This window comes from Leuresthes tenuis, unplaced genomic scaffold, assembly GCF_036924035.1.
Source record: "Leuresthes tenuis unplaced genomic scaffold, fLeuTen1.0.hap1 SCAF_9, whole genome shotgun sequence".
In the NCBI taxonomy this organism is placed as follows: domain Eukaryota; kingdom Metazoa; phylum Chordata; class Actinopteri; order Atheriniformes; family Atherinopsidae; genus Leuresthes; species Leuresthes tenuis.
Window position 1 is genome coordinate 10081985 of NW_027325363.1, and position 13491 is coordinate 10095475.

The following is a 13491-nucleotide window of genomic DNA, read 5'->3' on the forward strand; positions in this document are numbered from 1 at the left end:
TTTCATCATGCAGGTCTTTTAACCAAAAAAGAAAGTCTGCAGTCTTAGTAGGCAGTTTTGTCTGTTCGTACAGAGTCACCACCACAACTGTGTCCTGTCAAGGTCATGTTGCATCAAATCTAAATCCAGCATGAGGCTGTGAGACAGATCTTTTAGGAAATGTTCACTAGATAGCGTGCCTTTTTAGTTTCTGCCCTAGCACATTGCTACATGTATATTTTGACTTCACCTAATGTGTGCTTTGTCAGGTCTTTGTGTATTATTTCAAAGGCATCCCCTAGCACAAGGAAAAGAAAATCCCCCTTCCCTTTTGTAAATTACAAAGCATGTGGTCACTGTCTACCTCAGGTGGAAATATGCAGATGAGATGCCAAGAGGTTGCATCAGTTTTTTTGTCCCTGTCTGGAGCATGTGGCTGACTGCATCCTGCTGGCTTTGCTTTTTTTGTTGTTGTGTGATGTTGTTGGTTTTTTATATACGTCTGAGCGCATCCTCTCTCTCTGAACTCAAAGAGTGAACTCACCTCATCACCCCTGTCCCCCGTGTTCCTCTTTATGCCCATCTGTTTCTTTGTCATCCTCTGAACCCCCCCCCTCCCCTTGAGTCTCACACAGTTCTTTTGAAATTGAGCACCGGAGAACAACCCACAATAGAATTTCATATTGGCTTCCCAGATTTGTTTGTTGTCTGTTTATAAAGAGTGAAAACTTTGTGGTTTTGTGGTTTTATGCCTGCATCGTTTTGTATTTTAGTTTCTTCGGAAACTTCCTCTTCTGCTCTTGGCTGTCAGCTTCCTTTCCGTTCCACACTGAGCGACACGTTGTGTCTATAGGGAAACGCTGTTTGGATTAAGCTTGTAAAGAATTCAGATGGAAGCAGATGGGTTCTTGTTCTTTGGGGGTTGGCATTCCCAGATTATGATATGATATTTTCATGTTCAGTTTAAAGTAATATGACCGTTATACAGTGAGGAATTTCAGTGTGATCTTGCTGATTCTAGTTTTGATTATGTAGTTATCACTTCAGCCAGATTTATATATATATTTTGTTTTTAGAAGAATTTCTTAAAGTAGTTTTGAAGACTCGAGGACATGTTCTTAGCGACCTGATACATTGTTCAGATCTGTGTTAATTTAGTTATGTGTGAGCTGATGTACAGTTGGAGAGTGTTTTGAACTCCTTCTTTCATACAGAAGTTGTTCAGCCTTGAGTATATTCTTCTTCACGCTCAAACAAGACGGAGATAAAGCCAAAAATAAAGCAGTGGAGATTTAAGTGTTTTGAGGGACCTTGAATCTGTGACTACATTTCCCTGGGGTGATTGTGAAATTCCTTGGGAATAATTCTGTTTTCAAGATGTAATTACAAGATGTAATCAAAACATCATAGTTGAAATGTTCTCTTACATGTTTCCTTTAGCTTAAAGACAATAGGCACCATGTTGGAGGATTTATCTCCTCCTTTCAGTATCCGCACGTTTCTTTCTATAATAAAGTTATTTTATGAAAGCTAAAACTCAATACAGCTACAGTCATTCAGTTATAAGAATTTTAAGGCTTCTAACGGAGGTAAAGGAAGGTCAAAAACAGTTTTTTTGTCAGGATTCTGGAGACATTTCTGCTGTTGCAGGACACACTGTCCTTCAGTGGCGAGGCTAACTGCTGTTGCCATGGGGGGTCATTGTGTCTTCAGCAGTGTTTGCGTTGTTGATGTGTTTTCACACGAATGCCAGAATCCAAGCTTTCTAAGTAGGGCTTTGCATTGCTGTTATTGGGGCAGTGCTATTCATGGGCTGTCAGTGGTTTTACTTTTTCCAACATATTTGAACAAGCAACAGGGAAACACTGTTGCAGTTAGAAAGTGTAACACAGCTCCAGTCAGAAAGAGATTTATACATTTACCTCATTTTCCTGTAATGTTGTTGAAGTGTACCTTCTTTGTCTGTAGGCTCTTTTTCATACTAGTGCAAATGCTTTTACTCTACATAACTGTAGATTAGTTACTGTTTTATAATGGAATTTGTCCTCATTTGTGTTTTTTCCTCATTTATTGTAGGATTGCATTATTTTTACTCATGTTCTTATTTTCTAATTGCGGCTTTATTTTGGCACCTAATGATACACAGTATGTGAAACTACAGGATGGACATTTATGACCAAAATGTTTCTGTTTTAGTTGTTTGCATTGCAGTTGTTTGACATTTGAAAATTCATCACATTAAGATGTTATGCGCTCACTCTCATAAACCCTGTCTGTAGTCTTATTCTCCTTCCTCTGGCAACCTCCCCTTTGAAATCTCATGTGTAAACCCACGGCTTTGTCTGTTCGGTCTACCGTTTACTGATAAATTGGTCTTTCCAGCACTTCCTTAGGTTACATTTTCATTTAGCATATTAACAGCTCTAATTTGCTCTGCAACTATTAGTTGCAGCAGTACATTTGTGTACAAAATGAAATGATTGGTGACTGACACTTTATGAAGCAAAACTGTTCTTTACTGAATATTTCGTAAGTTTTACAACAGTGGTGCAGTGGAGTTTTCTCTCTTGTTACTTTGGATTTTTAAACATCCATTTAATTGTCTTTTTAAAGTTTGTGAGGCTATGGACTTTATCTTTAAAGTCAAAAGCTGCGATCATGATACATTTAAAGTGCAAACTTTAAAGCCAGGCCTACCCCTAGCATCTGACTCACCTTTTACTGGGGGAGTAGATGGAGAAAGCTCTTTGCTTCTGTCAACTCTGGCAAAGGTGTGTTCTGAAACCTTTCTCTGTTAATAAACTTGCCCTTTTCCGGGTAATGACCTGTCTCTCTGTCTCCTTGAGTGCTGGATGTTCTCTTAACCTTTCATCAGTGAGAAGTCCTCTCGTTCCTCCTCCCAGCATCTCTCCATCAATCACCTCATCTCATGGCCGCCCTCCCTCAACCTCTTTGGCCTTTTGTCTGTCCCAGCTTTTATTGTTTAATGTTGTCTGGCACTGAAGTCTTGAAACTGTTTCTGGCCTAGTCATGTGAAAATGTTTTTGTGCTGAAGTCGGTCGTTTCAAGCTGCAAGTGTCCACTGAGACCATGCATGAATTTATTGAAGGAAGGCGTGACAGAGTTTGACTGGAGGAAAATGTCATGCTTGATTCAAACAAAGCCTTTATCGCCAGGTACACACTCCATGTGTCAAACTGGTTGGCAGATATCTCACACTGAACTGTTGAAAATTTGTACACAGAGTACATGTTTGTGAAATTAAAGTCCTTGAAATGACAATAGAAAAAAATCGACTGACATGACACGTCGTCACAATGATGAAGACTCCCTCGTTGTCAGGACAGATCAACATTTCCTCTGATTTTTTTAACTGATTACCTCACTGCAAATCAAATGATGGTCGTGTTTGACCCCATTTTTTGATCAAGCTGCTTCTACTGAATACTGAAACGGCTTGTTTATTCATGGCTTTTGAACCTTTATGAAGAAGTTGGTGAATTGGATCCTTTTCTCCACTGTCAGTTAAATGAATGGCAGATTAACAAGAAAAGTACATTGGCAATTGATTAAAAGTTTATGTGTATGGAAATGGATCATGATCAGGTTCTGAAATATCTCATACTTTATTAACTTTGTTTTATAAAACAGACCATTTAGTCTTTTTGAGTTTGGTACTGCTGGTCATCAAAATGTAGTTTGTCTCCATAACCCGGTTTAATCACATAACATGTAATTGATATATTGGTCCACCACAAAAAGCATGCAGTATCATTCAAAAAAAGGCCCCACACTAAGTCTTTGTCTCTTCGGAGATGCAGCTTGCATGCTATAAACATTCTGCCTCTACCCACATTCTCGCTGTATGATGTTCAGTTGCTCGTAATGCTGCTGCTCTTCTCCTGAGATATCATGCTTCATGCATGTGTTACACAACATAGATATTTGTCGATTGAGAAATGACTTTAACTGCTCTGAGACTCCTTTTTTTTTCTCCTTCGCTCTGACCCATGAATGGTTAAAGTTAAAATAGCGGGTAGGGTAAATGGGTAGGGTTTAAATGAATGTTAATGGTTGTTTTTCATGCTAAAAATACACGTCTAATGTTAGAAGAGTTCAAATTGTTATACGTTGCTGCCTGTGATGAAACACTAGACAACACGTATATAACCATCTGAAAAATGTTACCCCTGGATCATAACAGTACTTATTTGTGAAACATGTAGACAAATATTTGGATTTCAGATATTCTGGGGAGATTGGGCTGAACTTTTTCACAATTTCTGACCTTGAAACTAATGAAATTATCATTAGTTGGATCCTGAATTGGTAGCAGTTTTTCACTTCATTCATTTGAAATGTTTTAGATTAATATTAGATTAATATTAATGAGAAATAAATCTACCTTTTTGAAGGGATTTGCCATTCCATAGCACCAGTTTTGTTCTTCCTACTCATCTCTAACAAGTTTGACATTTATTTCTGATCCCGATCATCCTCTGCTTCTTTTCTTTTATTCCTTTGGGTTTTAGACCAGACTTAATCAATATTTTAGCAGTCTCTTAAAACAAGATGTAATCATGCTTCTTTGATGGTGATGCTTCAGGATTGATATATGCTAAAAACATTCTTGAATATATGATAGAAGTCGAATAACATATTTAAAGTAAAAGCCACAAGACGTATTTCAAGAATTTCTACACATATATTTGTAATCTCCCGTGTGCCTTCTCTGAAGTAAAAAAGAAAAAAAAGAAACCTGATTATATTGCCCCATTATCTAAACCTCTCATCCAAACCCCCCCCCCCCCCCCCCCCCCCTCTGACACACTGCGCTCTATTAATCTGGTGGAAGCTGAACACGTCGGTGTCATGTCAAAATGAACACCTTTGTTCTGTTTTTCTCGACAATAGGTTCTATAGCCTACCATATGAGATCTGTTCTACTCAATTGACCTTGTTGTGGTATAAGGGAGCAGTCAGTAAACAGTCTGAGAGCTAAGATCACAGGCTGAAATGGCTGAAGAATGCTGCATTTCGACCGTAGACAGCTGGCAGACCATCGATCCCTCTTTTAGGTCTTGTTGCTGAGTTGTGTGTTGAACTGGTTCATGTTGTTAAAACACTCACCTGTTGAGAACTTGCGTTTTAATTCCTCAGTCACATAGTGGCCCCATATACTGTGGACTTCCTCTGCCTTTTAAGTCTTTAACTGCTAACAGTAAGAACTGTTGCATATATGGGCAATATTTCACCAAGTTCACCAGTCACCAGTGCTGCACTGATTGTGTGTATTCAGTGACAAATGGGAAGTCTGGAGTGGTAAATAGAAATGAAAGAACACCAAGTAGAAGTCAGATACCCTTGTTGGGATGTAAAATATAAAACAGAGTACTGGTAGAGCATTATTAGCTCATTAATTTCTCTTAAGTGAACTATATAACTAATGATCAGATTTGATGTTGATAGCATAGCAAAATGCAAGAGCGAAAGCATTTCAACTTCCCACTTCCGAGGTACAGGGAATGTAGTCTCATCTGAAGTGGAAGTTAGGTGGAGACACAAAGGGAGGAGGCTGGATATCTTTTTAGTGAGACATCCGTTCCCCCCGTAAATCTAAACCGCTCACAGTGTCATATTTCAGATGTCGTGGGCCCAACACAAATCACCAGCATTATGTTTTTCTGAGTGGTTGAGTTGGTAGACTTCAGACACCCAAAACATATTCTCCCAAGCAAAGAAACAAGTCATTTCTCCATAATTTGCCCTCTTTATGTAACAACAACACATTTTCGAGGCTTTTTATACTTATGGCAGCATGACATGTTGTTTTAAGAAAACTCCGACTATATGGGGTTCTTGGCATTATACCTCACTTGAGACACTGTTCAATCAAGCACAAATGTTCAACTTTGAGTGGTTGGTTTCTAGCATGGGTTGTTTGTTCAAGCGGAAATGACAACCTAACAGTCATAATGTTTCAAAAATATGCAACCTGCAGCAGTCATGTTTTCCTGTAATGTAATGTTGGCATCCTGACAGAGTGTATTTTTGGACAGACCGTGAGCTTTTCCTTATCCAAGTATTTTATTCCTCACTCTTACCTGGTAGCTGAGATGTTGAGAAATAAGAAAGTGAAGCAATTGCAGTGATTTTTCAGCTTTATAACAACATTTGGTAATTATTGTTTTTTCATATCACAGGGTACAAGCAACCTATATGGTTGATTGAATTGGAGTAGTCCATAACATATTGATGAATGTTAATCTGAAAGGTTAGACACAAATCAAGTTGGTTTTTTTTTGTCATTATTTTTATAATTGCTGGCAGGTGGCTGCATTGTGTTCTTGTCGAATTATATTGGCACTACAGTCAAACAAATGTGTTGATGTTTGGGGAAAAATATAATTAAACAGCCCTCATAAAGACATACAGAAAGATAATAAAGATATACTGAAACTGTTGCTGTCAAGAACCTTAACCATGATTAATAATATAAACTGAGCAAATGCTCATGATTAAATGCAAATTCATTTCACTTTGTAACCAGTTCAGTTTGTCTCAAATACAAAAGAATAAGTGGAATAAAGTCACGTTAAGAGGAGTGGACCCAACACATTTTGCACATTAAAAGGCCATATGGTTTCAACTTTTGTGGAGGGCGTTAGTGTTTTTAGGAGAATGTTGTTTCAGCTATGATGTGCATGTGGACAGAGGTGATTAGGTTACTTAAAATAAGCCATAATTTGTTTAGATTGGTTCATGTTGCAGGATAACAGTACACTGTACGTTGTGTGCAGATTTCAGTGCTTCAAAACCAGTTGGTGTAAAGTTACAACACTGTGTTTGTGTCCCTTCTCATCGTTGAAAAGTTGATCTGAACAGAAAAAGCAAGTCAACAATTATGAGCGGGTTGGAGACACTCTAAAACCTGCAGAGGTTAAAATACTTAACAAGTTTTACGTCTTTTCATTTTCTGGAGGTTGATGTGTCGGTTTATTTTTGTTTTTTTAGGTTAAGAAGTTTTCATATAGTGTTGGTCCATGTGTTTGCATTAGCTGCAAGCATTTTTTTAATGAACATGCATGAAGGAAGCTGTCCTTGAATACATTTTGGGTGCGGTTGACATGAGAGGAAAGCTGTGCTTCAAAGCCCTTCTTTCTTTTCTATTAGGAAAAAAAACAAAACGACAGAAAAACTGCCTTTTTCTTGATGCAGAGTTAAAAAAGCATCACAAACCACTTTGTGAACCCTGCCCAAAATGAGGTTTTTCTCCAGTCATACTTCAGTAGGTTGGTTGGTCTCCTGTCACCAACATTAACAGCACCAGCAGGCGCTGTGAATGTTAATTGGTTGCTTGACTTTAGGGCAGAATGAGTGTAAGTGTTATGCATGATGCTTGTGGCAAGCTGTGAGCTTCTGAGATGGAGTGGGGTAATTGTTTTGGACTTTGAAACAGCCCATCACCTGCTAAAATAAACCAACAGCACCAGCATGACCAAATGAATATTGCCCTAGAGTATCACTATTTGCTGTTAGTACTTTAAACTAGCAATGGCTATGTATAGCTATTCTGTCAAAAATGTATGAAATAGCATGTCATGATCTTTCTAAGCGGCATATGTAACTTCTCTGTTTGCCGTTTCATCTCTTTACAGTCGCTCTGCAGCTTCCAGAAGGCCTGCAGATGTTTGCCTGCACCATTGCTGACATAATTGAGAGGTAAGGGGGAAAAAGAAAAAGGCTTCATACGTTCATCACTAATGTTATTTGAGAGTCTGAGAGTGAGCTGCAGGTGCGGAAATCAAGCCAGCAGCATATGAACTTTAACTGGCGTGGCCACTTGATACTCATTAGGAGGGTGGGGGCTTTATCATGGTTCCCCGCCTTTGACTCAATCAGGGATTCAGCAGAAAACGAGACACGATTGGTCTGTGTTTGGTTAGAGCAGATATCACAGCTCCCCTTGCTCACAGTTGGAGGAGGGAAGAGATATCATTCTTGTTAATTACATTCCGTTTCAGTCTGCATATGCCCTAATGTGCACCACAACACTCTATCACAGAGACACCACTTTCTTTTTTTTCATCCTGCTGCAAGATGTCTTTCAGTCTCTCTGAAGGTCTGCTAAACGTAGTTTGCCTTTTGGGCTTCACTGTGCTAAATCAGACTGGTTCTTTAGTGCTTTGTAAATAAATAGATGCATTCCACAGCACACTTGTGCAAAGGTTACAATGAGGTACAGTAAAAAAAAATGTCCTTGTTCTATCTGGTCTTATTTCACCTTCAGTTAGCCTCAGTTTGCCAGGAGAACTGCCTGTGATGGGTTTTCACAAAGAAAATGGCTGCTATCATTAAACTCCCGGAGAGGATTCGTTTCTGTGTTTAGTCAATAGAAACTTGATTATGAGATGGACAAGATGAAGAATAGAGTGCTGGGAGCTGCTATAAACTTTTCAGGCTGAGTGGATATTGGATTTCACGCAGGAAGCTTAGATCACATCAGTCTGAATGTATTATTTTCTTCTTGATTACATGCACTTTATATTACTATTTGTAGACGGTTATTTAGCATATGAATAGAAAAGCTTAGTGTTGCTATGTATTGACTGTCGTCTTTCTACTTTTACTTCCTTATCTTCTCTTCTACACCATCATTTTGTCCATCTTCACTACTACACTATGACATTTCTTCCATCGCTTTATCTCTCTCTAAGTCTCCTAAGAGTCTCTTTTACTTTTTTATCACAAAAAAGTGGGAGTGAAATTTTTATGATAGGTTCTGGTTTTATCAGTGCCGCTGCTATCAGACCGAAACCTGCCACTGTGTGCAGCACAGCTTTCAAACCACACGACTGTGCAGTTCACAAGGACTGTATATCTTTGAACTGTCCATCACGGAGTCTACTAAATCAGCCACATCTGCTTTAATGAGAGCAATTAGCGGACACTAATTGCTTTCCTGACTGTCTTCATGTCTCGTCTTCTATCGCTCATCTAACTGTATTTTTCACACTCTCTTCATAATCCACATGATTTCTCTCCCCAACTGCAATAGAGAAGATGTTTTTCGCAGTTTCCCCTCATTAGGCCCTGCTGTGTACTTCCTCAACCCTGTAAAACTTTTCCCCTGCCTGTGCTGTCTTTCCACAATTCCAGTTCCACACCTTCCAGCTTTAACTGATAGATTCTTTGATTTTTTTTCAGAGACTGTGCAAAGTTCTGAGTATCTTCCATCATGTGGAGAGATTGACAGGTTGACTTTATAATTTTGATGACACCAGATGGCTTAGATTGGCAGCTGTGAAATAGCAAAACTCTCAAGTCCACAATTATGTCCTTGTTGGATATTTTCAGTTAATACATCTTGATTTAACTAGATTTAGCCACAATGAATTCCTGAATGCGAAGGCAAACAAATCTCACATCTCAGGCGTTGTCTGTCAAAGTTGTTTTTGTGACCCATTGTGTGACCTTGGGTTATAGATTTAATATGTTGGCATAAGTTATTCTTCCAGACGGAGTAAGTTTGATTAAATTCCGCATTATTTTCTTAGAAGATGAACACAGTTTAACTGATCACATGCTCATTTTGCAGGGCCTTATGAAAGCACTGTACTGCATGATTTTTTTTTATCCCATTCAGGGATGTATGTGCAACACTATAAAAAAAAAAAAAAAAACACAAGATCTTTTATATCTACTCTCACTTCAAACTGTAATCTCAAAGGTAGTGCCCTTGAAGTCAGAATGGTCTCGATAAAAATCTCAGCATTACACACAAAATTTGGCTGATACTTTCCGAGGATTAACCCACAGGTGAAAGCTTTCTGCTTCTTGGTGTTAAATTCGATCTCACCCACATCTTGGATAAATTCTCTTACTGTTCTGCTGCAAAGCCTTGGATCACTTCAAGCATGCCTGCATGAAAAATAAATCAAGCAATCAAAAATAACTCATGTATGTCAAGTAAAACTTAACAAAGGTCCCAACATTTAGAATTCAAAATATTTAAACCAGACTTATCAGTAGCAGCCTTTTAGAGCAATATTGTGAAGATTCAGGCAAATGTCGCATTGATAAAAATCCATTCCACCCCATATACTAATCCTATTGACATCAGGAGTAGGATTGGATAGTAGTGGTTGGAAAGGGAAAAAAAATGAAAGGATTTGGCACATCCTACAGCTAACCTTGTGTCACCCACTATGCATTTGGGGTTACTAGAGGTCCCTGGACTTGAACAGCTCTGTCACCACCATCTCTGCCACCTTTGTACATCGGAAACAGGGCTGAGGTCCATATTAAAATGGGGATGAAAGAGCTAAGCTGCCCTCAGAGTAAGGCGCTTCAGTGGGATGGACTGCTAAGTCTTAATGAGGACAAGCTGCTCTGAATTAGTGCCATGCTGCAGTTAATGCAGTTTGCTCTTTACATGTGTGCATTTTTACAGTCAGTGTCCCATGCTTAATGTAAGGTATGATGAGTTCATATTCATCTGTTTATTTTCCTCTCTTTCCTGGCCTTATCATTTTTCTATCCATTTTCATAAATATTCATACTAATAATGAGGGGAAAAGACATGATTTTTCACTCATATTTATGCATTGACCGTGACGCAGCACTGAGAATCAAGAGTCTAATGTGACTTTGGAGTAAAAATGCCACATTTCTGACTTCAAAGTGCTTTAACAAAAAATTAATAGCAAACAATTCAGGAATAGCAGTCAGTATTAAATACAAGAAAATTAAATAAACAATATTATACCCATTTAGAGGTTCCTAATTTTATTTTGGAGCTCTGTTATAATGGGCTTACATGGTTTTATATTAAAAAATGTTTTCAAGCTGTACGTTTCCTCAGCACCACTTTTCACCCTCTATCTGGAATGGTTCATTTTAGCTCCTCTCTCTTTAACCACTTCTCTCTGTTCACCCCCATTCAGAAAGCAATCCCCTGTAAAACTAACGGAATACTATAAAAGGTCTGGATTTTACTGCTAAAGAATAGTGCTAAAAAAGATTTTAAACCATATTATTCCTCATTTCAAAGGGGCTTCTCAGTTGCAGTGATGATAAGTTTTCTTGACACTGGCAATACCACTCACCCAACTATTCCCAACCTTCGCTTTATCAAGTGTTGATAGATAGTAGGCTACGCCAAATTAGCTGGGGAGACAGGAGTTTTGCAGATATGTTGCCTGCTGATGTAGTTCAGCTTGCATCTCATGATCAATTTAAAAAATGAAACAAACAAACGGTACAATGGATCCATTTTACCCGTCTGGACAGAGGCTAGTTGCACACTCTGTTGCGCTTGCCCTTGTGTCCAGCCAAAAAGTAATAAACAGTTTTTCTCAGAACGTTATGCATGTTATTCAGAGATTGTGGCTCACCACAGTATATTCAAATTCCATCCCCTCCTATTGTAGTCTGTATTGTTGTCTCTGAGAGTAGTAAATATGATACAAGCTAATGGGAAAGAAGTTGTACAGTTGTGCCAATTTTGTTGTAAAAAGAATGTAACTTGACAACTTTGTGTATTAGACATTTTAAACGGGAACTCTATGGGATGATTATGAAAGCAGTCATCATCTAGTAAGGTGCAATATACAACCTAATGTGCTGCAACTTGTTAGTCCAAACAAACAAAGAGAGACTAAACTTAGCTTGGACTCGCACTACATCAGGAAAACCAGTGCAGTGTGGATTTTGGCCTTATCCACCTTTTAGGACTTTTTAGCTGCACAACATAGTTCATCTAGGGGAGAAAAATGTTGACGTTTGCTTGCTCCGTACTGCACAACAGGGACTGACACACATTAATGGGCACTTGCAGCCAGATGGATTGCCACGGCACAGAATATATGAGCTTGGACTGAGACACACACAGGAAGAAAGACCATGGTGTCTCATAAGATCATAACTACACCTCTATGTCACAGACAGGATTGTATGGTTGTATTGTGGCACTTCAAATTCTAAATATGTATTACCCTTTCACTGCATTTATACTTTCATTGCATTAGAAAGAAGGATAGACGGTTTAATTGTGATTTATCATTTGAAAGGTGTTAAATAACATTTATATGATTTCGTACAATGACTTTGCACCAATTCTCGACAACTTAATAATTTCATTGCTAATAACACCAATAACTAATTAATACATATTTTTGGAAATTATAGTCCAGATCATATAGATTATTTCAGTTCATGCACTGTAGAGTGCATTGCGTTCAGATAGAAGCCCAGTTGTCAACTTAGAAAATACTGGTTTTCTCCCATGTTTGTAGTCCCATTACCGCTCTCTAAATTGGTCTATTATTGTGCCAGTCCTCCTTTATCTGATTTTCTTTTATGCCAATTTATGGCGTTCAGTTGTCTGCCAGTATCTAAACAAAGCAAATAACTTTGTGCAGACAGTCAGTGATGTATGTGCTGTCACTATACCATATGTTTTATTGCCTTTGATGGTTTGCCTGCTGTCTCGTCCAAGGTTGAGAAGATACTTTTATGAACGTGCTGCAGTATTTACTGCTGCTTCTTTTCTGAGAGAAGAGGAATATAAATGACCCAGCAAATAGCAGCACGTGCATACCCAAAACTGTTCCATATCCAAATATGGGGTGTTCTTTTTTTATGGAGGCTGAATTGGATTAGAATTACATTAGTAGAGTATGCAACCTCTAGTGGTTGTAAAGGGCACATAAATGGTAAAGATTTTTCTAACCCTAACCAACAATTGATGTCGCCATAACCCAACCAAGAAGTGACTTAAGTTTTTTGGTGAAGTTTTATTAACTGAGCAGAACTAATGTCATGAACCTTAGATGACTGAAAGCGCTACCACAATACCCAAAGCGTGGAGATTAATTTCTCATAAAACATCTATATGTTTTAATAGTGCTCCAGTTTTTTTTTTAAGTATATACATTTAGAATTAAATATACAACACAAAAATAGGGATATGGATTCATATGTTATCCCTTGTTCATTATATTCATGCTTCTGTTTGAATTTCTATGACTTCATAAAAGATATGACAAGCAATTCAAAGTGAAGCAGTTTCCATCAAGGAAACATCATCAAGTCCAATTTTGGGGAGTTACCTGCTAGATCTTTGTTTTTATTTATATTTGTGCTAAGAATCTTGTCAAGAAAAATACAGTATAAAATGTTAGTAATATCTTAATGAAAGCTCTGACAGTCACCACGATATTTATATAATCTGTCAGCCAAAAAAAATATCTCAGGTCTCCAGATTATCCAAGAGATAAGGCCCACATTTCTGATTAATATAAAATCAAGAGTAGGAAGCTGTCCCAAAAATAGCTTTAAAAATGAAGATAGACCAGTGTCTGGGCCCACGCGTTGACAGAGAACCAACCAGCCGCGGCATTTAGTGTGCAGCGATGAGTCAGGGATTTGCAATTTGTGGCAACCACAAAGCAACTTAATAGATGGTGTCCAAACAAGTCTTTTGATCCCTTGTTCCGTCCTGCCTGTCCA

At 38.2% G+C, this 13491-nt stretch overlaps 1 protein-coding gene across 2 annotated transcripts in view; it reads left to right on the forward strand.

Annotated features, from left to right (window-relative positions):
* The window catches only part of dph1 (diphthamide biosynthesis 1), a 53652-nt gene that overhangs the window by 3729 nt on the left and 36432 nt on the right, over positions 1 to 13491 (forward strand). For both annotated transcript variants that reach the window (XM_072392237.1, XM_072392238.1), the window contains exon 3: positions 7638 to 7701. In XM_072392237.1, the coding sequence (XP_072248338.1) occupies positions 7638 to 7701 (64 nt within the window). The remainder of the gene's footprint in view (positions 1 to 7637; positions 7702 to 13491) is intronic.